The following is a 25,223-nucleotide window of genomic DNA, read 5'->3' as shown; positions in this document are numbered from 1 at the left end:
CTTTGTAGAATTTTAAATAGTCTGCTGTGCGTCTGCCGTGTTGCTTTTTAACATTTAAACAATAATACGGGAATCATATGCTACTTGTAAGGTGTGTATATTAAACAATATACCCCCTGTAAAAAATGCATCGTGCTTTATAGAGGTATAATTCGCACTTGATTCGGAACATTCAAGAGGCATTATTTGGGACAGCTACTCGTTGTCTTGGGGAGTGCTCGATTTGTCACTCTATTGATGCTGTCGTCTCCTAATAATCATTTTGTAATCTGTCGGTACTAATACACACACACACACACACACACACACACACACACACACACACACACACACACACACACACACACACACACACACTACCCGGTAAATTTTGTTTTGTATACATGCATTCCAAATATGAATGAAATAAGCACCTTCAGTAACAATATGGTAGAAACATTGAAACACTTTTTTTCAATATGTGCATGTGACTTGAAAAAAAATAAAAAGAAAAAATAACATTAGAAAATACAAATTTCTTCAAGAATTAACAGTAGGCCTATACAATTAATTTGGTCGTTATTTTTGTGATTTTTTTTTTTTACAATCATAACATGTTTTCTAAATAAAGAAATTACCCTCATACACCATTCACAAATCTCAATAACAACAATAACAAGCTTTAAAAAATGTAACAAAAAACTAAGCAAAACTATCAGTTTATGCAAATCTTGCAGCTTTTTTTATATATACCTACTTGGTTAAAGCCCTGTGTGTGTTCATATTTGTATCTGTTTTATATTTTATTTTTGTCTGTCTGGTATGAACCTACGTGTGTCATCATTTTCACTTGTAAATTTTTGTATGTTTTCAAAACGGTAAATAAATAAACAAATTATACTAATACAACTATAACATCAACAACAACAACAACAACAACAATAATAATAATAATACTATTATTATTATTATTATTATTATTATTATTATTATTATTATATTTGCAGTGTTTCTTTGTGACGAGACCCCGCCCTCGCGGACTGCCCAGGTTTAACATTGCGCGTAGCCGTTACCCTGAGGGACCTCGGGTACGGTTCCTCCTCGTGTCACATCCATGCCCTGTTCACGTGACAAGGAAAAACAAACGCGCGGCACATAGTAACCCAAACAGTCTCTTCACGCTGGTGAAGGATGTTAATTTTGCTCAAACTGAACTAAAGCTTTGGTCTTTGTGGCTTCCACTGATGTGATGTTTTGGTTTAACGGTTGCGGTTTAACACAATGCAAAGTAACGTAAAACAGCCAGATCCAGTCAGACCAGTAAGACCCCGACCGAGCAGCAGCATTTCTGATGGTCTAAGAAAACAAGTCCGCAAAGTTCGCAGCAGAAAGGTTCCTTACAGAGTTGGTTACAGCTGGAACAAAGGCGGACGACTCAAGGAGCTGAGAATAAGGTGCTGATACAGTTAACTTACTGCATTACCGCTTTTATCACGTCATTTATAACTTAGGGACTGTTCATTATTTGTGGGGGCGGGGGGGTGCTAAAAGGGGGAGTCATTAGATTTTTTTTTTCCTTATGAAAGTGGCATACAATATTAAATGGTCATGTTTTGTATTAATTCTACTGCCAGATTTTAAAGAAAACATTGTTATTCCTTAAAATTGTTCATTAAAGTCACTTTATTCTACATGTAGTATTTCTTTTTTAGCTAGAAATAAAGTGACTAAGGCTTTTTTTTTTTTTAAATTAGAAATAGAAAATATTGTTTCCTTTAAAAATAGTGATATTTATTTTATTCCTTAAAATTGTGATATTTCATTAAAATCACTTTATTCTACATGTATTAGTTAAAATTTTTCCTAAAATAAAAGAATCAAAACCCTTATTTTTTTAACTCCAGGATGACATCTTCAACTTTTCACTCTTAAACATCAAATGGTACATTTTTAAAATCTAATAACTAATTTATGGTGGAGGAAGGGTCATGCGTTTTTCTCACCAGTCACCAGAGAGGCTTAAAGAAAAACATTTGTAGTTTTGAGGTGGATCAAACCAAGTCACACCACAGCCACCCCCACCCCCCACCCCCCATGATAAATAAACAACAGTCCCTTAATTTAACTGTTTCATTCACTGCAGGCACTTGGCGAGGAAGTTCCTGAAGATATGGATGCAGAACACCTTTGGCCGGATTCTTCCTCATAAAGCCAAGTAATAATCATTTTGTAATCTGTCGGTACTGAAATAAAATATCAGCTGGGTTCACAGTCTGTTTGCCACTTTATCTTATCTGACCTCTCTAATATTACATTTTGCAGGTCCCACTATAACAGCGTGGTGTTGAGACGGGTCTTTGAAGGATGGAGAGACGAGTGGTGGACGTCCAGGAGAGAGTGGAGTCTTACGATGCGGGCAGAGTGTCACTACAGGTACAAGATACGGTCCTGAACCTCAGCTGATCAGACAGCGGCTGTGTGTGCTGATGTATTTTGTTTTTTTCAGGTATTATCTGTGTAACTTGGCATTTCAGAGGTGGCGGACGTTAATGTCATTGCAGAGGGAGAAGAGAAGGAAAGTCCAAATTGCTCAGTCTTTTGGTATGATTTTTTTTTTTTACAAATGTTTTTAATTGAGGTTTTCAACGTTAACATACAGCTGAAAAAGGCATGGTGTGAAGATTCAATTTCTTATGCCAATGTATTGAAAACATTAGGGGGGCAAGTTGTCATGTATATTTAACAAAGCAAACAAGTTTAAAACATATATTTTTCACAGAAATTCATATATATATATATATATATATATATGAATTTCTGTGAAATTAAAAAAATTATATTTATATATATATATATATATATATATATATATATATATATATATATTTTTAAAGGAAACGGGAAAAAATAAAGAAAAAGGGCAAGTATATATATATATATAGTTAAGTATAGTAGTTTTTCTTAAACCCTGAGATGTTATAATCCAGTCATTATAATTACTCTGAAACATTATCTAAATTTGCTAAATGGTATTAATGCATTTTTTAAAATGTTCCTCAAATGTAAAGCTTATTTTTTTGTGCTGGACAACAATTTGTGCCCTGTGAAAATGAGATGTTTTCATAGGGCAACCTTAGAAAAAAGCAAAAATAGGAAAAACATTGGTGAATCTCAAAAATCAACAAATAACAACAAATCATGGATACTGGCAAAAATAGGGGAAATTTGTTTGTATATAGTTTCTTGCAGGATGAGAATATATCCAACCCTAAAGCCTTATGTTTTGTTAGATATGCCAAGCAGCTGTTTTCTCATCATTATTATTATTTACTTTACCAGCTGATCAACAACGGATGCGCCTGGTGTGGGAACGATGGGAAGATTTCACAGAAATGAGGCGAATGAAGAACCGAATGCTCGAATCGGCCCTTGAGCAGAACAAACTGGCAACCCTGCAGTAAGATCATTGTATTTACAAATCAGACCTACACTTTTAACATCAGTGGACTATCGGTTTTAACACTGTTTTTTTTTTCACCTGTGCAGCTCAGCGTGGAGTTTGTGGCAAGCTCGGCTGCAGCAGCGTGAAGACCTTCACACTTTAGAGGATGAAGCCCTGAGACAGAGGGCGCGAGCTTTGCAGCGCAGGGTAAAGACAAAATCCAACACACCAGTGAGGCATATACTGTTAACATGATGTGTAATGCTTAATATCCCACCTCTGTGTTTTGTGTTATTTTTTTCAAAGGCTTGGCTTCAGTGGAAAGAAATGCACACAGCTGCTTGTTGCCAGAAAGAGAAAGAATCCAGAGCTGCACTTCACTTCATCCTCACACTGAAAAGAAAAACATTACATAGTTGGAAAACATATGTGTCCTGTTTCCAAACCAAGAAAAAGTCACAAGGTCATTAAAAATTATTGCAATTGGTAACTTTTTTTTTTCTTTTTTTTTTTTTTACGGTCAGTGTTTGTTATATTTGCTGAATCTGGAGTGCTTCTGATAGCATTTACTCGACTCTGCTGTGGCTAAACAAAAACAGCCAATCAGAGGCAATGTCTCAGCTGTCAATCATGGCTCATGAACTACGATCAAATTGTTGATCTAGGCAGCGCTGATTGAATATTGATGAAGATTCTGTTTGTGTTGTCACTTTTGGACCGTGACCTACCAATTGGGAACCACTGTTTTAGTGCACTGTTTAGCTGTAAAATGTGAAAATTTGTGAGGGGCCACTATGTTGGAAACAGTCGAGTCAAAACCAAGCACCGCCCACTGGCCGGTGCAAATATTCTCATTTTACAGCTTAACAAGACACTAAAACGGTGGTTCCCAACTGGTGGGTCACGGTCCAAAAGCGGGTTATGGGTTTGTAAAAAAAAAACAACAAAAAAAAAACACCTCATTTTGAGGTGCAGTGAATTTCCAGCACAGATTTTTTGTTTTGAAGTGCTGTTTCTGTTTGTTCTTGCAATAATTTATTCTTGAATTGAAGTTGAATATATGGTCATTTATTTAATGTGTGGACATTGAACATTATAAGGAAAAATCTGGACTCAGTGTTCCTGAAAACCTTTTAGGTAACTTTCACTCTTTTAAGCTTGATAACTACCATTTAACTAACATTTTTTTGTAAAAAAAACATTTTCTGATTCTAGCTGTGGCTCAACGTGCCTGCGATGTGCGCCTTGTGATGATGTGTTGGAGAAAATGGAGCAATGCGTTGCATCATAAACGGAGCGCTGAAGACCGTTTGGAAGCTGCAGAGCACTTGGCCGTACAGAGCACGCTGCGCAGGGCGCTGGAGCGCTGGAAGGCTTGTATCCTAAATCCAAAAATAAAAAAACAAACCTTCTGTTTTCAGCCAACTACAGCGTCATGTTTAGTCAATCAAAGCAGCTGTTCCCAACTGGCGGGTCGCAGGTTCATCTTGAAGGGACTGTCAAGTTTGTGAAAAACTTGGCTGTCTGTTTTTTTTTTTTTTTAAATTTTAATTTTTAGGACCATCAGACATGTGAAAATCCAACAATTATTTCTGTTTTTAAAGTTTCTGGCTGTGATTAATGGTGTCATTTTAGATTTTTTGGAAGGCATGTTTTCTTTAAAAATCGCTCTTTCTGAAGAAGAAAAATCACCAAAAGTTTCTGAAAATTACCCAGAATTTGAAAAGATAATAAATAATTTAAAATTATTTTTTTTTAATTGAATTTTTTTTTTTTTGCCCCTGGTTTTAGCGAATTGCGCTTTATTTGGACTAAAGGATTGTGAGGGTTTAAAATAGCAGTACGGCTGTTTGATTCTTGAGCCTGCCAGTAGATATGATGCTGTGCAAAGAAGAGGCTGAAAGAAACAGGACTGCAATTCAACATCATCATCATCATCTGCTGGTGAGATTAAGAGTAAATGAAGCACATGAGCAGAGAGTGTGATCATGTAATGTATTGATCACCATGTGTTCCTGTTGCAGCGTGCTGGACTGCAGGGACTTTCTCTCAACGTCCTCAGGAACAAAACCCAGCGACTGAACAACAACATGGCTGTCCAACATCATCATCAAACTGTAAGTGCTGAGCGCTCGATCATCCTAATACGACAGTGTCAGTGACATGCATTATGTAACGTTTCTAAAGGTTGAAAGCTTGTGTTTTTCGTAGATGACATGCAAGTATTGGAGGCTGTGGCAGGACCGTCTGGAGGAAGCTGAAGACAAGAGTTTTCAACCCCTAACAGAAATGGCACTGACTCACCACAGGTGCTTTTATTTGCATTTATATTATTTACTTTATGATGTCAAATTTAAGCTACAAACATATTGCATATTTCATATAAAACTGTTCCTGTTTGCATTTGGATTAGGTTTCGGCAGTATCTGTTTTTTCATACCTTCATAGCTTCCTGGAATTTCACCAGGGTGTACAGTATATGACGGTATGAGTGTGCAGCGCTGCCAGCACGTTGTTTTTCTTTTCGGCGCCCATATTACCAGGTCAGAGCAGCCACACTAACGGTTGAGCAGCACTGCTCAGCTAAAGCACATCCAGAGAAACTGAGTCTGGCCGTTTTTTTTGCTTTTTTTTTTGCATGACACGTCAGCACAAATAGACAGTGGAAATGGTCTTTTACTTATTTTTATCTTAATCTGTCACAGACATGAAGAACTACAAATTTATTAGTGATACATAACCTCTCTTGTTTCTGTTCCAAAATCAAAGTCCTCTGACATCGTTTCTGTCGACAGAAATTGATGCAAGGCATTTTACTGTGAAACATTTGCAGAACCATTTATAGTTGCTGCACGGTTTCATAAATGAGTGGGGAATTTGCTACTTTTTGTTGAAAATACAGTGGTTATAACAGCTCTGCAGCAGCGCTGCAACAACAAACAATGCCAATGTGAACACACACTGCTCCCACATACTGCGTAGCCAGAGCGTAACCTCCAGGACACGTGATGCACTCTGCATGCAAAACATCCTCAGTACAGCCTCTCCAGTATGACGTTAATAGAAGGGTATTTGACGGCATTTAAAATCACACCGTCTTGACTTGTTTCCTTTACAGAGCATCCCTGTTGAGCAGTTGTTTTCACCACTGGGGAGAGAAACTGTCTGAACTCAGACGCATGCAGGTACGTTTTAAATTCACTACACTGAAAAAACATATGAAAAACTCAACAGCGATGTCTTTTTCCAGAAATCATGACCCAATTATTCAGGATAATCCACAGACCTTGTTGTGAGCAGTTTCATGTTGGAACTATTTTCTTTCTACCAAACTACACCCACCAACTAACCGGCAGAAGGAAGTGGCTCGTGCTCTTGACAGCGTGAGATGTCATGGCATCCTCATCAGCTGGTGTTGCTTGGTAAACCAGCAGTAGATGCAAATACAGTTAGCAGAAAAATAAAATAGTCTCTGCATCAAACTGCTTACAACAAGGTCTGTAGATTATCTTATATTTTATATATTAAATGAAAATGTTGACAAACAGTAGGCGAGAATATGAGTGATTCCTGTGACCTGAACTCCTACATTTAGAGTAAATACAAACTGTTTTTTCTGCAGGAATTGGAGCGTCGTGCAGACATTTGGTTTGCTGAGCGTGTGTTGCCTCGGTGTTTCGACTCGTGGGTTGAGTTTACACTGCAGAAAAGACGCCATAAACAGATGAGACACAAGGCAGAAGCCTTTAATCGGTGAGTGACCAACCCACTGATCTGTACATGTTATTAATATCCCAAACAAAGCAGAGTTGACCTTTCTGTTGTCTCCATATGATTTGTTTGATCACTGTTATCAGGCAGCGTCAGTACGCTTCAGTGTTTTACACCTGGTGGGGACGTTCAGAGGAACACAAGGAGCAGATGCTTTCTGAGCGGATGGTATGTTAGTTGTGAACGGAAACACAAACTGCTGCATATTGTTGATTAACAGATGTGTATCAGACACTGACGGTTAACTTGCTGTCATCAGGCGATTCTACATGCGGAGCGCTGCCACGTGCAGCGAGCCTGGACTCGCTGGAGGCAACGGACGGAAGAACGGATGGATGAAGAGGAGAAACAGAAAGCTTCAGACCGACTGTACATGCACAGACTTCTGCACAAGACGATGACACAGTGGAAGGACACCAGCACCGAGATACGAGACAGGTGAAGCGCTGAAGAGGTGTTTCAGCAGAGGGGTGAAAAAGCTCTGGTTTTTTTTAACACTTTTGTTTGCATGTCAGGAGAGACCGAGAGCAGCAGGCTTGTCATCAGGCTGACCTGCGCTGCATGAGGTGGGCTGTGAATAAATGGAAAAAGGTAACTGCAGTGTTTGTTCTGTCTAGTTTGTAGGACGTCTGTTCACATAATATATAAGAAACCTTTTTTAGTGATCACGCAGATTACTGTTTAAATCGATGGTTCACAACTGGTCCAGCCACTGGGTCCATATTTCTCCTTCGTCATTAGTTTAGGGGCTGCAGATAAAAGAAATTACCACATATTTAATTTCATTTGACAAAATGTCAATAACACGTGGACTTAAAACACAATGAATGGCTTAGCCCAGACCTTTGTAGTAAAAGAAAATCGCCATTTTTTTAAAATTTAAAACAGGCATGTACTCTTCTGGCTTTTTGCTCTTTTTTTTATTTTTGGCTATTGCTAATGTTTACTTTTTTAATGTCAGATGTTCCATTTGAGAATTACTGTCACTTCTACTTCCATAATAAAAGGACAAAATTATTACTTGAAGCAAATAGGAATAAGTCTGACAGGTTTCTGTTCTTTTGGCTCAAGGTTTAAAGAAAGACAGGGACTGGTCTGTTTTTGTGGAAACTTGTAGAAGGAAACTTGGAAACTGTCTTTTTAGTTTGTTGAATATTACAAGATCTACTTATGCATTTCATCAAAAAGCTCTTTGGATGAGAGCAACAAAACTCCTGCATGTAAATTTACCAAATGCTTCACATTAACGTCACACAGATCATGATAGCAGAACCAGCAGCACTTAGTACCACATCCAATCAAATGACAAAAGAACTAGCTGTTTACAAGTTTGTTTTTATTTAACTGAAGTGGATCATCTAACTTTTTAATTTGACCAAAAGTCAAGTTTTATGTTACAATAAACATTTAGGCAAAATTATTGTCAGTTGTATTTTTCTTTTAATCATAGTTAATTAAAATTGGTCTTAAATTTCATTGGGAGTAGCATTAAAAAGTCTAAAACAGATTAAATCTTACTTGCCTTAAACATTAGGAACCCTGAAGAAAATAAAAGAATCAGTGCATGTGTGCATGTGTGTGCGCGTGTGTACGTGTGTGTGTGTGTGGTTGTGTGTGTGTGTGTGTGAGTGTGTGTGAGTGTTAATGGCTCTTGTGTGTTTGGTCAGTTTGTACAGATCCAGAGAGTGAAGAAAAGCCATCAGAATCAGATGCAGCGTTACTATGAAGTCAAACTTCTCAAACGCACGTTTGTGGCCTGGAAGGTACATCTGCTTTTGTAACAGCATGATTTTTGACAGTTGGAATAAAAAAGGCAAATCTGACACACTGTCGTCTGCTGCATTCACAGAAACAACACCTGCACATGTGTCAGATCTACGGTCATGCAGAGCAACGTTACAGGCAACAAAAACAGAACTCTCTCAGGTTTTGAACACTGACTCTTATATCTGTATCCTCTTGTACTTTCCGCTCCCATTTTCTTCATCCGAGTGATTCATATCGGCTGTTTCTCTTCAGGTCGGTTCTGTGTGTTTGGAGGGAGAACACAGTGCTGCTGACGGAGGTCAGGCTCAGAGAACAGCAAGCACAGAATCACTTTCAGCATTTCCTTCAACTCAAGGTCATAAAGCAGCCCAGCGGCTTCATATGCAAAACTTTTACAGATATAAACCTGAGGGAGCCTTTGTTTGCTTATTGCTGTCTTTGCACTAAATCTGTCAAGGTGTTACATGCTTGGAGAGAAGCAACAACACGTGCAGTGTCAAAGCGCCACCAGCAGGAGGAAGCAATCGACAAGGTTCAGAGGTCTGTAAATCAAGGTACGCACACACATTTCAGTTTTTATTTTCTGTTAGCGCATCATGTTTTTATGTAAATGTAACTTCTCCTCTCTTACACCTGCAGCTCGCCCATGAGTGTTTTGCTTCTAGCCAACTCTCACACATGATACAATACAAGCTGTGATGAGGGAAACCCAAAGGATACAGACCACATAAATAGTTCATGACAAATTAAGTATAAAAAAGTTTTTAAAAAATTCATAACAACAAAAAAATCTTTATTTTCTTTTGAAAAAAAAAGAAATCTTTCTACAGATTTTTCATACAATATGTTGGGAAGCCAAATCTTTTGGGCCTCGCGCCACTGAGCAACTTTAATAGGAATGAACTGGGCCCCACCTCCAAGGCTGCATCCAATTCTCTTTATACATCCATGGGTAAAGGTCACAGAGAGATGAAGCCCCTCCCCCTCTTGTGTCAAGTCAACTTTATTGCATATAAATGTATCTATATATATAACACATTTTATATAGTGTAAGCTCAATGTGCTTTACACACAACAAATATGCACAAGACAAAATAAAATAGGGGATGAATGCATATTTACATACATAAACATTTGTAAAAAATGTGTATGGTGGTTTATGGTGAGTGACAAATAACTTGTTCCTGTTTGAATTGTGCCACAAATTACACATATCATTTTTTTGTCATTTTAAAAGATTATTTTGAGAGTCAACAAAGTTGCAGTTTGTCATAGGATTGTTATAGTACCATTTAGTTTTGTGAGAAATCGCTCAGTGAACTACACGTCTTGTTTGCACGATATTTGTCACCAGCACCAGCTGGCTGGCTAGACTTCGCCTCTCTGTGTGATGCCATCAACAGACGATGAGATCAAACACACTGTTACCTTGAATAAAATACAGATTTCTCCGGGTACGAACATTGTTGGAAACATTTGGGATAATTTAATCGCACAACTCAACAAAATATACTACATAGGTCTAATTGTTTTTAGATCTTTAAATGCTGAAATATACCTTTAAGTTACTGTTGTGTCAGAATACTGTTACATTTAGACATATGTACCTGAATTGTTATTTTTTAGCTTTATGTTTTCTGTGTTCAGTGCGGCTGCTGCAGTCTTTCAGACGATGGAGGGAGCGAACCAGAGAGGCTCGGAGAGAGAGGATACTTTTGGAAAAAGCCAGGCGGCACCATAACTCCAAACTCCTCTCTAAAGCTCTGAAAGGCTGGAATAAGCATCACAGCCAGTGTCAGAAAAATAAGGTTGTAGCTTCATTATACCCTAACTGCTACACAACACAACCACATTGTTGAATTCTTGACATAAAATTTAAAAAAATGTGATTATTTCACAGGTAATGAAACGACAGGGAATCCTTCTGCTCAGATTAAAGATGTACCAGACGTTCTTTGAACAGTGGAAAATTAAGGTTCGTTTTCACATGCCGAGGGCTTTAGCTTCTTAAATCATGCTGATTTTCTACATAAAGATCATTGAACTTGTCATGAAGCGCTCTTCTCAGACAGTAACAACAGCACAGTAATTTCCTCAGTGGCTCTGAAGGAGCTTTATTAGATGTTTTCTTCTAGCATGACCCATACTGGAGACTAAAAGTCAGTCAGATAACGGGGCTGGACAGTCAGGCTGACACATGTGGTTTGATTCAGTGCAGTTAAACTGGCTTTGATTTTGATTTTTGATTTTCTTGACTTTGGTTTTCCTTCCATCCGAACAGCTGCAGCACAGACGGAGAGAGGCTAAGCAGACGGAGCGAGCACTCTGGCACTGGTCTCTCACTCTTCAGGCCAAGGTAACGCACCTGCCTGCACATACTCTTCTCTCTCTGTAAATTGTACCGCTGGATCGTAAGTGCTCACATGATCTCATTTTGTGAACCTGCCGCAGGTGTTGTTTGGATGGAGGCTGTGGGTCACAGAGCAGCGCAGAAAACGAGAGCAGGCGGCCAGAGCTGCACAGATCTACAGAGACCAGCTGCTGAGGGAGGGTGTGACGTGCATCCTCTCATATGCTGCTCACATGAACGATCTAACAACGACCATAACACAACACAGCCAAGAGCAGGTGGGAGTCAGGGGTGGGAATCTCCAGAAGCCTCACCTATTTGATTTGATTCAGAGTGCTATGGTTCATTAGCAAATGAATCGATGCATCGTCATCAATTTTTTTGACTTCTATACATGATTTATTTTTCTCACTGTGTGACAACTTGCTAGTTTTAAAACAATGGTTCCCAACTGGTCCAGTCACAGGGTCCTGATTTCTCCTTATTCATTGGTTAAAATACTACACATGGAGGAAATGACCACAAATTCAATTTTATTTTACAAAATGTAAACACATGGGCTTAAAACACAATGTAATAAAACATATTGCAAGAATTAAAGGCAGTTAGTCAAAATCAGGTGCGCTTCTAGCATTGGGAGACATTGGAGGCTTTGGCCAGACTTTTGTAGAAAAAAAAAATCACCAATATTTTTTTAAGACAAAAATGCATGTTTTCTTTTTTTAAAAAGCCTTGTTTTCTGTCTTTTAAAATTTAGGGGGATTTTTTTTTGTCTTTAAAGTGTGAACATATTTTAGTGCTGTCATCAGGATTCATACACCTTTTTAAAGGGTTCACTATAGAAAAGTCACCAAAGAAAGCGCTGCTGTGAGTTGCAGAGTGTTGGAGATCAGCCGTAGAGATGTCTGCCTTTTCTCCAATATAATGGAACGAGATGGCAATCTAGATTCATAAATAGCACTTTATGCTTAATAAAGTTTTATTTTTTTAATTGTCGATTTACATTTCAGTATTTTTTCATCAAGTCTGTCTGTGTCTTTCAGAGGTCACGACGTCTCCAGAGAGTGGTGAGGCGCTGTGCTATGCGGTGGAAGCAGCGAGCGCTGTGTAAACCGCGAAGAGAGCAAGAGATCAAAGAGCAACAACCGAAAAAGAGCGTGACCTTCTGTTTGACAACACCTGGATCGAAGAGTGTTTCCCCGTCTGACCCAGAGGAGCAGGGAGCTGAAGGGGGAGTGCTAAGCAATCTGTGAGTCTGAGCTCCTCACAGACTGTGAGTCTGCATTCAGCACCAGGACTCAGTCTTAAACAGCTTTTCATTTTTTTGCAGAGTGCTCAGCCGTGCACCTCGACGTCAGCCACGACGCTGCGTGGAACTGTTCGAGTCTCCACTGAACCTAATGTACTTTTTTTCTTACATAATCAACATACATTGTTTTTTTAGAAATACTACACGTGTATTTCAGATTAGAAATTAGTTTAAAGGGTAACTATATCCTCATGTTTCTGTGTTTAAGTGTTCAATTGGAAGAAAAAATTCGAAAAATTGCAGCCAGCATTGGTGAAACTGGCTTTAGTGTAAACATTCAGGCAATTGTGCATCATCAGTTTGCATCCATTGAAAGGGCTTGTTTTTGACACGTATCACCATTGTTAAACACACCAGACTCCATTTAAATAATCAGCAATTTTAGACTGTAGAGAGTCAGCATATTTTCACATCTATCTGGCTGGATTAAGGTTTTATTTTCAACCAAAGCAGAAATGTTGATTTTTCTTCCCTTTTCTAGCACCCAGCAGCAGACTGCCGTCACTGAACCAGTTGCGTATCCCTCGCAGCTCATTCGACCCTCACAGGAGGGCCACCGCACACCGCCATCCTGCCTCCATCCTCCCAAACTCCCTGTTGCGTCCGCAGATCGGAGCATCATCACATCTAACATTTCACCCTCTGAACCTCACATGTTCACTGAGGACGCTTCTCAGGAAACCCAAAACTATGACATTCTTTTACCTCCGTCTGCTTTCATGACCCCTGCGACTGAGGATACGGTAAAAATCACAAGTTTGACTTTGACAGATATTAGTAATATATTCAAGGCTAAATTACATAACTTGACTTGATTTATAACATCTGCTGATTTTGTTTTTTACAAAATGGGGAAGATTAACAGCTCAGGTTTTGGTAAAGATGCTCCACATGTGCCTCCCTTTCAGCAACTCTCATCAGCTTCTTCAGGTGTGATTTTAAATTCGCTATAAAATAACATTAATTTTTCAGTTTGGGACAAATTCAAAGACTTAAACCACTTTTTTGTTGTGCTTCTTAAAGACACACGTGTGAGAGAAGATGTAACGATGGATCCAGCTTCAGCTCTGACAGAAGAGCTGCTCAGTATTCAGCTGGACATGATGACATACCAAGAGGACAGGAAGCAGCTCAGGTAAGAGACTCGTGATTTTCCATTCTTCTCACGTTGTTGAACACGTTGTCTGTGTAGGAGTAACGCCTGATTGTGTGTGTCGACTCAGAGCATGGCAAAAACTGAAAGAGGTTCTTCAAAGTTGGCTGCAGACGAGTGGAAAGGACGAACAGTTGGAGAAAAATGCTGTTTTTCAAGAGTTAAAAGAGGTAAGAACATAATTCTGTCACTATTTGATATCAAACAGGAAATAATTGAGTTGCAAAACATTGCGACTGCACAATGTTCAGTGCTTGCATGGTGCTTTAATCTGTAGTTTATACTTTGGTGATGATCTTGTGTTGATAATTGATACACTTTTTGTTAAAGGTACAGTCCAGATTTAGTTGTTGGACTCAAAATTTCCAAGTGTCATTGCTGAGTTTAGAGAACATTAGTCATTAGTTTGCTCATCTTTTACTATTGCATTCTTTTCTAACCCATTAATACTGGGATGAGGGAATACATCCAGCATAGTTTTGTGACATTTTGTGTGACAATGTTGTATCAATACATGGATGCCAAGTGCTGATCTTTTTTTATTCTAAATACAATAAATAATGCAAATGCAAATTAAACTTTTGGGTAGCCTTCTAGAACAATACCTACCTACAAAAATCAACAAAAGTAAACAACTTATATTTATAATATTTTTTAACCAAATACCTCAGCAACAATATTGTAGGGTTTACGATTCACAGAATATTTTCACAATGAGATCTTTCATAAATAATCGTCAGTAATGATAATTTAGTGATCAAGTGGGTAAAGTACTGTCTGGAGTTCAGGAAATTACATGTCTGTACTGTAATGCATCCTTTAAAACCAGGAAAAGACAACGCTTATGATATTACAATATCTACATCTAAACTCATAACAAATATTGACAGACAACATTGATATTGATACAATATTGATATATTGCCCAGGCCCTACAATTAACTCTGACTGAAAAATAAAAAAAGTGAAAAAAAATGAATGTTGTTTCCATTAGGAGTTGACAGATTATTGGCTCGGCTGATTATTGGGGCTGATATTCGGCATTTTTCTGATCATCTGTGTCAGTGTTTTACTTTAATGATCCCTGGTAAAAATTAATTAATTAAAAAGTGTGCCTATTACAGTCAACCAACACCAGGGACGGCAGTCTGCAGTGCATGCAAAGAAAGTATCAACATGGGAGGAACTTTTACTTTATAAAACCTCAGGGAGCTAATTTTATTCATGTATTCTTTATTTAAATTTTCACTGAACTTTATTAAGAAGGTTGCTTGAAGTTTGCTGTATATGATGTTGAAAGTTTCAGTTTTAATTAAATATTTGCTAAAGGCATTTAAACAAAGTTTTGTGTTGGAGTTTGTTGTATTCCAAATATTAAATTTAGACAGAAATATTTTCATTTATATTATAAATACAAATCGGTTCCAAATGTCAGTTTTTGGTCTCATTAAGTATTCGTAAAAGTATCGGTATCTGCCCTGAAAAACCAATATTGGTTGAGTCCTAGTATCCATACACTCTTTAAGTTTCTTTAATAATAGAAAGAGACTGGGCTCATGAGTGGGCCTTTGCAGATCATGAAGGAAGTTATTTTTTGGTGACTTCCCAAATGACCTACACTGATGGCTTCTATTTTGCATGCATTCTTTTGAGGTCTTGTTTGAGTAGTGACAGTAAATCATCAGCTATGGATAGTCAGCATCCAGAGGTCACAAAAGGAGAAACAAACTGAGTCTCAGAGGTGTTACACTTGTGTCACAGTTGGTGTTTGTGTCATTGACAGTTGGAGGAGCGCATCGACAGACTGTCCGCCGAACTGGCAAAACGAAAACCAACGATGCTGCTCCATGCAGAGAGGATCCGACATTTACAGACGGCCCTCCAGGCTTCAGGAGTTTATTTTCTCCATCGAAAAATAAAAGAGACAGAAACGGATCGCTCAGTGTTTACAGCGTGACAGGAAATAGTGCCTCACACACTAAAGTGATTACACTTGCAGACTGTTTGGACTGTTGAGATCACATTTCTAAAAATAATCCAAAGACCGACTTGAGACTTGAATGAGCTTGGAATAAACTGGACATTCCTGCTGGAAACTGATATCTTAATGTCCAAATATTGCTATTTATTGCTGTTGAATATCATGTAAAGTGTCTTAAAATTGACTCAGCAATAAAGCCGAGATCCTCACAGCAGCTTTCACTGCTACATCTACACTTAAAGTCTGCGAGAGCGTTGGATAGGGGTCGTCCTTGTGACAGATGGTCCTAAATATTTTCCATATGTGTGCAAAAAGTCACTTTAGAGGAGCTGCCCTTGCGCAACAGGCTTTGTATTTATCCGTTAGTACCAGCGTCTGTGATACTTTAGGAAATCTATGCAGGAGTTTCAGGGATTTCTGACTGAAAGGACAGCTGTCTGTTGTGCTCTGCAGACAACATAAGACAGATTGATCCAAATCTTTGATCAGCTATAGGGCAGCATGCGAGGACTTTTACTCTTTTTCATCGTCATCTGCTGCAGCAGGGGTGAGTTATGTTGCTGAGCTACTTTATCTGCTTTCATTGTTATGTTATTTTGTGCTCATAGTCTCATTCTGTTGTTGAATGTTCAGAGTCTTTTAATACTTTTGTAGACATTTGATTCTTGTTGCCCTCTTTCTGGAGCTTTTTTAAAGACATTATTAAAATGTATTTAAGCATTATGAATGTTGCAAACTCATTAATCATTTCACCAATATGCAAAGTTGGTTTTAGGTTATGCACAAACAAATCCATTAAATACCTGCATTACACTAAAATATGCATAACCAAACACTAACTGTACAAAATCCATATCCATCCTCCGTCTGTTCCCTGCATGTTAGCCAAGAAGATGCGCTGGTGCACGGTGTCAGATCCTGAACAGAGGAAGTGCGCAGAACTGGCTAAAGCTCTGGTGGCAGTGCTGCCGCCAGCTGCTGTGGCAGCTTTCGCCAGACTGTCATGCATACGAGCGTCCAGCACGACTGACTGCATCGATAGGATCAGGGTGAGCCACCCTCCACATTAGTGCCATGATTTTATCCATCCTGGTTGCATTCGAGCAAAGATGAATGGAAAGAAAAAACAAGTTCCTGTAGCAGATAAAAGCCAAATGAAGTTATGGATGTGTCTGTTTTTGTATGTGTATTAGAGGTTACATTGATACAACTATTTTTTGACAAATACACAAAGAAAACTGCCATTAAATGAGAAAAACAAGATGGACTTCTTACAATCTCAGATAAATTGAAAATAAAAACCTGAGTTGAAAAAGAGAATAAACTTGTGGTAAACAGACTGATGTTGAAATGTTTTGAATTAAATACTCATCTAAATCACTTTACAGGGTTCAGGTGATTGAACCCAGACAAATTTTTTATATAAAGTGTAACAGATGACTTTTTCGGCAGGACAAATTAGGTCAGGGCGCTGAAAAGCATTCTGTGACAATGAATAAGTACAAACTATTAAAGTCTTGTTTATAGCTTCACAGAGGCTTTAAAAAATCTAATGATGACATATTAGCTGATATTAATTTGTTAACACAAACCTTTTTGATCAGGATTCCTCATAATTGTTATTGAAGAGTTTTGATCATGATGCGTACCGGAACAGGACATTTTAAAGGGACAGTTTGCCCCCAAAATACAAATTTTTCCTCTTACCTATAGTGCTATTTATGAATCTAGATTACCATCTGGTTCCGTTATATTGGAGAAAAGGCAGACATCTCTACTGCTGAAATCTCCAACACTCTGCAACTCACAGCAGTGCTTTCTTTGGTGACTTTTCTATAGTGAACCCTTAAAAAATATGTATATATCCTGATGACAGCACTAAAGTATGGTCTTCCAAGGTGTTTTTTGCTGTTTGTTTCAGGCAAACCGTGCCGATATAGTGACGTTAGATGCAGGAGAAGTTTATTCCGCTGTGAAGCAGTTTGGCCTCGTTGCCATCGCCAAGGAGATATACAGTGACGGTGGGTCTACTTCAGATTCCTGACACACTTTAGCAAGTCTCTACAGTACCTAAAGCATTCACAGGAAAAAAATAGCAGTTTTTCTACATTAGTGAGATCATTATCTTGAATTGATGAGAAATGCTTGCATAGAAAAAACTCTGCTCTTTTCTGAATTAATGAGACCATTATCTCTTAATTCAGGAAAAAAAAAAATTCTCAAGTGAGTGAGTAAGTAAACCTGTGTGTGTGTGTGTGTGTGTGTGTGTGTGTGTACTGCAGGAGGCTGTATTCTGTCTGTGGCTGTGGTGAGAAACAGCAGTCTGGACATTCGGTCCCTGCAGGGCCACAGGAGCTGTCACAGTGGGGTTCGATGGACAGCCGGATGGAGTCTCCCACTCGGCTTCCTCTTGTCCCGCAACTACCTGAGCTGGTCAAAGGAGCAGCCACTCAGTCAGGGTAACGAAATTACAATCAGCTGATAGTAGAAGCAACACAGTGTGAAAGTTTCTTTCTGTGTTCTATTTTGGCATCCCTGCTCCTCTGGTTTTATGGTCCCCTGACTTGTTTTTCTCCTCTCGAGCAGACGTCAGTACCTTTTTCAGTGCCAGCTGTGTTCCCGGAGCTGCTGCCATGGCGCCACCTCTGTGCGCTCTGTGCCAAGGCCAGAAGTCCTACATTCGCCAGAAGAATTACCACTGTGAAACGTCCCACAGTGAGCCCTACTACAACAGCCAAGGAGCCCTCAGGTCAGGCTCAACAAAGAATCAACAAAGCTCTCAACTTACAATGCACATTTGCTATATTTTAAACATGTAGACCGTCAAACGGTATGAGAGAGAATTTCTTCTTTTGCCTCTTTCGCTCTGTCACAGATGTCTCAGGAGTGGAGCAGGAGATGTTGCATTTGTGGACCATCTGGCTCTTGAAAATATTGAAGGTAAACTATTTTCTAATGGACTTCTATAGCATCTTAATGTTAATGTGTTCTGTTGAAATTAAAGGTCTTTTCTAAGGAAACTTTGTGGCTTCAGGGTTTAACATACTTACCATGTCATTTCAACATACCAGTTTAAGTTCAAATGATTTTTTTTTTTGCAAATCTTTGCCCATTTATCTCTCTTTTTATTCCCTCCACCACAATCTGTCTATAAAATTAGGGGAAACTGCCACAAAAATACTATATGCACACAGCACATCCACTTATTTGTGTTTAAGAGGAAAGTAGATGCTCAAAAAAGATTGCAAATAAGTCATGTAGCTCATATTTAGTACATTATTTGTTACAATAACCCATAAACTACCAGTACAATACAAAGCTACAGTAAGAGACTACACAGTTGTAACACCTGAGCATCGTCTGCACCAAGAAAAGAGGTTGAAAAGCTAAAAGTAGTGGATTAATTATTTAAACATCCAGCATCTGTCACTCTTGCTGACAGCACTACAAAGTACAACTTCCAAGATCACTGTATCTTGTGTGAATAAATTATTACAAAAACATTATACACTTTTATATAATTAAACGAGTGGTAAGTAAGTAAGGGTGGTTTGCAGAAACGTTAAACACCAACACTTGATTCTGGCCTGACATGACAAGTGTTTATTGTTGTTTACTGTTTAGTGTTTAACTAACTATAACTGCTAATTGTCAGATCTGCTTTCTCTCTTTGTTCTGTTTGTTCCCTCAGACAGTGATGAGTTCAGGTTACTGTGCACTAATGGCACACAAGCTCCTCTCAGTGACTACAGAAACTGTAATTTGGGACGTGGTCCTGGAGGCGGCATGGTCACCAGATTTAACTTTCGAAAGATTGCTCGCAAATTTGTATCGACGGTGCAGGTATTTTTTTTTTTTTTACTTGTTTGTTCATTTTCTTTTCCCACTTTTGCCCATTGATGTCACACACTTTGCCTCCACACTACATGTCCGTTGTACTGGAATAAAAATATGCTTAAAGGATTCTTTATTATTGTTTAGATGCTGTTTGGCGAACGAGGAAAAGAGAGGCAGCGCTTCCAACTCTTCAACTCATCGTCTTTTGGAGAAAGTGACCTTCTCTTCAAAGATGCGACAGATAAACTCGCCGTCCTGCAAGATGACATGGACGTCAGTCAGGTGCTGGGGCTCGATTATGTGGCTCTCCTCAAAGGGCTTGGACATGAAGGTGCTTATACCCACACTGTTCATTTTTTATATTTAAAATGTGACTTTGTGACCTCGTTGAGCCTGTGTGTGTGTGTGTGTGTGTGTGTGTGTGTGTGTGTGTGTGTGTGTGTGTGTGCGCGCGCGCGCGCAGGAAGTTCACTGGAGGACAGTGTTGTGCGGTGGTGCTGTATCAGCCACGCAGAGCAGAAGAAATGTGAGCAGTGGGCTCTCAGTATAAAGTCCGACCCGCTGGTTTGTGTCCGAGCCGTCTCAATGAAAGATTGCATCGAGAAGATTAAGGTAATTCATTTAAGTGGTATAAATCACAAAAAAATGTTGGGATATTAAAGTTTTATCACAACTGAAAATCAGCTGCAGCCTCCTTTCTACTTTGCACACAGAGGGACGAGGTGGACGCTGTCTCACTGGACGCAACTCACTCTTTCATCGCAGGAAAATGTGGTCTTGTCCCTGTCGTAACCGAATATTATGGTGAGACTGTTTACATTCTTAATCTATTATAAGATGTTTTGGCTTTTTTTTAACAAGTTTCATTGGTCTTTTATAGGTGATTGACAGCTCGGCCTTTCAAAGAAAGCCCAAAGGCAAAAGAATAAGTGACATGATATAAAAAATATAAAAATAATATATATGCAATTAATACATAAATATATATTTAAAATACATAGATAAATCCACACAGAAATAAATTACCAAATAAATATGAAGAAAAAGACTTAGTCTTTCATATTTTCTTTATATTTCCACACACATATTTCCTTATTTATTCTTTTATTCTTAAATTATTCCTTTAAAAAAATCATTTATAATGCACTCTCATGACTTTTAAAGTTATTTATGTAGTATAAGTGTCAACATTTGCTGGTTTCAGCTGCTAAAATATAGAACTTCTTTCTGTTTTTGAGATTTGTATTGTTGATTGGATTATAAAACATGCCATTTTAAGACCGTATGGGCTCTGGGAAAGTGTGATGTAAATTACTTTGTGTTATTTCAATTTACTTCTGCTACTTTTTTAAATTGTCTTTCATTGGGATTTGTACTATAATAATAATAGCCAATATGTATTATGAAATGAAGCAATTAAGGGTATTTCTTTCTGCAGCATTTAAAATAAAAAAAGTTATTTGATACTGCAATTAATTGTTATTTTTCTACGTGTTTTATGTCACACTTTACAAATAATGAATTATCGTTAAATCAGCTGCAGTTCTGGACTTTTCCGTTTTAAAAAATGACATTGATCTTTTTCTGCCGTGTTCTTTTGGACTCTCAGGAGGAAAATGTGTTCCTGCCGAAGGAGCTACACACTTAGAGACTGACGGTACGACAGCACAGTAAACACACAAGTAGCGGTACAATCTAATGTGATTGTCGTCTTTGCATCTTAAAAACCACCACCGTCTCTCTCCCCTCAGTGATGCCCTCAGTGGTGGGTGTTGCGGTGGGAAAACGCTCCAGCAGAAACATATACATCGGGAACCTCGGAGGCCGGCGCTCCTGTCACGGCCACATGTACAGCCCTGCAGGCTGGCTGCTGCCGTACAGACACACGTTAAGCCTGGAGCACAACAGCAGCTCCCCCTGTGATCCACACCAAGGTACTGTCTCCTGGCACTCCTGTGAAGTCCTGATTTCAACTTTACAACCACACTGGCAGACCTTTTAATGTAAAAATATATTTTTTAATCTCTTCTCTGTGTGCTGTGACCTTTTGACCTTTACCAGTGGTGGAATATAACTAAGTACATTTACTCAAGTATTTAAGTACAAATTTTACATTCATGCCACTTTGTACTGCAACTCCATTACATCTCAGAGCTTAAGTAAATGATCTGAATACTTCCTCCACCACTAACCTTTACACTTTACTGTCGTCATTTTAGAGTTGAAACATTATTGCAGCGCTGGCCTCTCTCACAGTGAAGCTGCAGTTTGACTCTTTTTGTTTTCTCAGTGTACAATGACGTGTTTTGGAAAGGCTGTCTTCCCGGCTCTCAGGGGAATCTGTGCAAAGTGTGTCTGGGAGGCACGGGAGAGGCTGCCACCAAACGCTGCGCTGACAACCACAATGAGCGTTACTATGGAAACATGGGGGCATTACGGTATGCAGGATGGCTAACGTGGACCAGAGCACTTTGTTCATCTGTGATTACTTGTGTGGAGCATTCAAAAAGCACATTTTCTCAGTTATGTATTGTGGTATCCAGACTAGGGATAGACGGATATTGGTTTTTCAGGACCGATATCAATTATTATTAGTGAATGAGACCGATCGCCGATTTTTGGAACTGATATGCATTTACAATAAAACTGGAAATCTTTCTGTCAATATTGAGAATTTGGTATAAAACAAACTACAACATAAAACTTTGTTTAAAAATGCCTTTAGCAAATGTTTAATTAAAACTGAAATGTTCAACATCATATACAGTAAGTTACCAGCAGCTTTTTTTATAAAGTCAACAGATAACTGTGACTGTAACTGTCACTGTGACCTTGCATTTGTCTCATTCTTGTGAATGCAAAAATTTGACACAAACATCCACTTGGATTCAAAATAAAATAAAACGCTGATTCAAATAATCAGCAAAATGCCAAATATCAGCCCCAATAATCAGCCAGGCAGTTAATCTGTCGAACCCTAATCCAGACATCAAGATAGTTTCGGTTTTATTTCCCTGGTTGTTCATATTTGTGGCTTCTGTGTGGCTGGATGCTTTTAGGGCTAAGTGAGAAATCGTCTTTATGTAATTTGACTGAACCGACTCTTTAATGCTTCACTCATTATTTATAGGTGTCTGGTTGGAGACCCCAGTGGTAAAAGCTACGGCGATGTGGCGTTCCTCGAGCAGCACAACCTACTTGCCAACATCCTCAGTGAGACATTCAAGATGAAGTTTTGACATAAACACACACACACACACACATATGCTGTACATGTCTTATGTTACATTGTACTTTTGTCATGTTGTGTGTCAGGTTTGAGCTCCACCGGTTGGGCGGACGGCTGGAGTTCATCAGACTTTGAGCTGCTGTGCGCTGATGGTCGCCGGGCCGCCTTGTCAGAGTGGGAGAGCTGTAACCTCGGAGTCATCCCTCCGAACACCATCATGACACGGCCGGTGCTCACAGCACGAGTGTACGACTTCCTCATGAAGTCACAGGTCAGTTTATGTAAAAAGTGTTTAAATCACCTTGAACACACAGTGTGTATGTGGGACTCTGCTGTTGAAATCGTCAAGAATAGTGTATTTTACAAGTTCGCTCTGTGGCTCAGCAGCGCCCTCACCACTAAACGGTTCTGTATGTGACACTCAAAGCATTAATATAGCAAACCAGAATTTGCTGTGTAAATTTATAGAGAAATAGTTGCATCATAGAGCCCCTTTAAGTAAAAGTAGCAATACCAAAGCTGTGTATTCAAGTGAAATTAATGTAATTTAAATATCAAAAGTAAACATTTCATAATGCAGAATGACTCCTGTCAGTGTTTTATTGCTCTATTATAGTGTCATCTTTTCAGAATATTATTTTTGGTGTAATCATACGCAAGCCATTTGAACTAGTTATATATCGTTGGGCAGGTTTTCCTCGACAATGTATAAATTTGCAAAAATCTTACGTTTTCTGCTTAAAATCTTCATCTAAAGTGACCAGTAACTGTCAGATAAAACTAGGAGAGTATATATATAAAGCAGCATTAAAAAGTTAAATTCAAGTGAAGTACAAGTACCTCTATCTTGTACTTCAGTACAGTACTTGAGTAAATGTACACATCTACTTGACACCATTGACTATGGACACTTTTCTTCAACAAGATGTTGCGTTTTTAACATTTTCTAAAAATAATAATTAAAGAAAATGTATGCATACTTACAAAATTATATACATTAAACGCAAATACTTAAATACTATATATATACAGAGACAGACAGACAGATAGATACAAATAATGAACAAACAATATTAAAATGATAACATTAACTCGCATTACATAGAGGCGAAAATGATAGAAATTACTTTTTCTGATGAAATCTGAAAGGAAATTGTAACAAATGATCTTTGGGAAGGAAGGAAAGGAAATTGGGAGTGTTTAGGTACTTATTTATCTGTTATTTTTTTTATTTTTACCCTATAGGAAACATTGACGTCCAACCCAAACGCAGAGTTCAAGCTCTTTGAGTCTCAGCAATATGGAGAAAGTGATCTGCTGTTCAAAGATGCAACTCAGTGTTTTGTCCACACCAGCCACCTGGACTACCGCTCCATCCTCGGAGAGGAGTTTTACAGTCACATAGAAACTGTCTTCAACTGCACACACTCTGGTACGATTACCTTAAATGTCAAACATGTAGTTAAACTACCCATCACACATGTTTATAATGCTAATGTTTACATGTGTTTTCTCTTACAACAGATATCTTGGAGTTTTGTAATCAGGACGTGTGCAGCATATTCTGATGGACACACAAGGAAACGTTACCTCTCTCTGTCCCACTCAGTGGTTCAAGCTTTCATAAACTTACTGGACTCAAGTCAAAACTCTTCTGCCTGACTAAAATGTGTTACATTTTCAAATGCACCAAATATATCACTGTATTTGTTAATATATCTCTAAATGAGTGTGAGACTGGGGACCATTAGATATATGGGGATGACATATTAAAGCAATACTTCATTAAACAGCCCTGGAATAAATGTGTCGACTCTGGAGGATTTACATTTTTACAGATATTTTATTAAAGAACCTCCACACTTGTTTCAAAAATGTTTGAGATAAAGGTTCGTTTGAATGAAGTTGTCTGAGCTCTTCACGGGAAGAAAACTTACTACAGCTGAATACAGAGAGGACTACTGCTTTATACTTGTGTGTAATGTTTTGTACAAATTATGTACCACAGTGTATGATTTGTACCAATATGTAATGAAATGTAATGCAGTTAAGTGGGTGAAAAGTTCTGTGGCCATCTTTTTCTATATTACCTGTATCTGTGTTTACTGTTTTAGCTAATAACTTTTATTGTATAAATAATTTAAATATATTGATTCATTGCAATTTATTATCAAGAATAAATGGATTATGGCTGTACAGTAAAATAAACAAATAAATAAATATACAGTGATGTTAATTTTTTAAAAAATGATATAAAACTGATATCAAAAATCCCACAGTCATGCAAAACCTGAAAAAGTCCTGGAATTTCACAATCAGATTTTGCAGACCTGAAAAAAAATGATGGAACTAGTAAAAAAAAAATCATTGAAAGTTTTGGCAAAAATCATGTAAATTTGTTTTGC

The 25,223-nt window shown here is 38.3% G+C and overlaps 2 protein-coding genes across 3 annotated transcripts; both read left to right on the top strand.

Moving 5' to 3' along the window:
* Positions 1-1,068: 1,068 nt before the first annotated feature.
* On the top strand, positions 1,069-16,475 carry sfi1 (SFI1 centrin binding protein). Of its 2 annotated transcripts, none has more exons than XM_088090534.1 (31): positions 1,069-1,433; positions 2,123-2,194; positions 2,302-2,412; positions 2,486-2,580; positions 3,319-3,436; positions 3,526-3,628; positions 3,728-3,884; positions 4,637-4,798; positions 5,292-5,365; positions 5,446-5,538; positions 5,633-5,730; positions 6,540-6,606; positions 7,044-7,174; positions 7,279-7,360; positions 7,452-7,630; positions 7,708-7,783; positions 8,860-8,955; positions 9,042-9,118; positions 9,212-9,314; positions 9,417-9,513; positions 10,607-10,767; positions 10,860-10,934; positions 11,241-11,315; positions 11,411-11,587; positions 12,353-12,558; positions 12,640-12,711; positions 13,100-13,361; positions 13,476-13,548; positions 13,642-13,753; positions 13,842-13,941; positions 15,555-16,475. In XM_088090534.1, exons 1-31 carry the CDS (start codon positions 1,261-1,263, stop codon positions 15,726-15,728), a joined length of 3,651 nt encoding a protein of 1,216 aa, XP_087946660.1. In that variant the 5' UTR covers positions 1,069-1,260; the 3' UTR covers positions 15,729-16,475. The 2 variants fall into 2 exon arrangements, with proteins under 2 accessions (XP_087946660.1, XP_087946666.1); XM_088090540.1 differs by having other exon boundaries at positions 1,070-1,433; positions 5,295-5,365.
* On the top strand, positions 16,163-25,054 carry sxph (saxiphilin). Its single transcript, XM_042507986.2, has 17 exons — positions 16,163-16,299; positions 16,638-16,801; positions 17,674-17,773; positions 18,035-18,211; positions 18,339-18,501; positions 18,628-18,692; positions 19,444-19,595; positions 19,734-19,920; positions 20,053-20,201; positions 20,303-20,393; positions 21,199-21,246; positions 21,341-21,523; positions 21,880-22,027; positions 22,720-22,802; positions 22,905-23,089; positions 24,064-24,250; positions 24,343-25,054. Exons 1-17 carry the CDS (start codon positions 16,254-16,256, stop codon positions 24,384-24,386), a joined length of 2,172 nt encoding a protein of 723 aa, XP_042363920.2. The 5' UTR covers positions 16,163-16,253; the 3' UTR covers positions 24,387-25,054.
* The last annotated feature ends 169 nt before the right edge of the window (positions 25,055-25,223 follow it).

Source organism: Plectropomus leopardus, chromosome 2, assembly GCF_026936395.1.
Source record: "Plectropomus leopardus strain MGB_pleo_1.0 chromosome 2, ASM2693639v1, whole genome shotgun sequence".
Lineage (NCBI taxonomy): Eukaryota > Metazoa > Chordata > Actinopteri > Perciformes > Serranidae > Plectropomus > Plectropomus leopardus.
This window is presented reverse-complemented; position numbering and strand designations above follow the sequence as displayed.

What these genes read in the sequence shown, in the direction of transcription:
- sfi1 (XM_088090534.1), top strand. Translation starts at nt 1,261, where the DNA reads ATGCAAAGTAACGTAAAACAGCCAGATCCAGTCAGACCAGTAAGACCC. An exon ending in GAGTCTCCACTGAACCTAAT is followed by an intron (nt 12,712 to 13,099) that starts GTACTTTTTTTC and finishes TCCCTTTTCTAG; the next exon opens with CACCCAGCAGCAGACTGCCG. An exon ending in GAGGACAGGAAGCAGCTCAG is followed by an intron (nt 13,754 to 13,841) that starts GTAAGAGACTCG and finishes GTGTCGACTCAG; the next exon opens with AGCATGGCAAAAACTGAAAG.
- sxph (XM_042507986.2), top strand. Translation starts at nt 16,254, where the DNA reads ATGCGAGGACTTTTACTCTTTTTCATCGTCATCTGCTGCAGCAGGG. An exon ending in CAAGGAGATATACAGTGACG is followed by an intron (nt 17,774 to 18,034) that starts GTGGGTCTACTT and finishes TGTGTACTGCAG; the next exon opens with GAGGCTGTATTCTGTCTGTG. An exon ending in ATTGCATCGAGAAGATTAAG is followed by an intron (nt 20,202 to 20,302) that starts GTAATTCATTTA and finishes CTTTGCACACAG; the next exon opens with AGGGACGAGGTGGACGCTGT.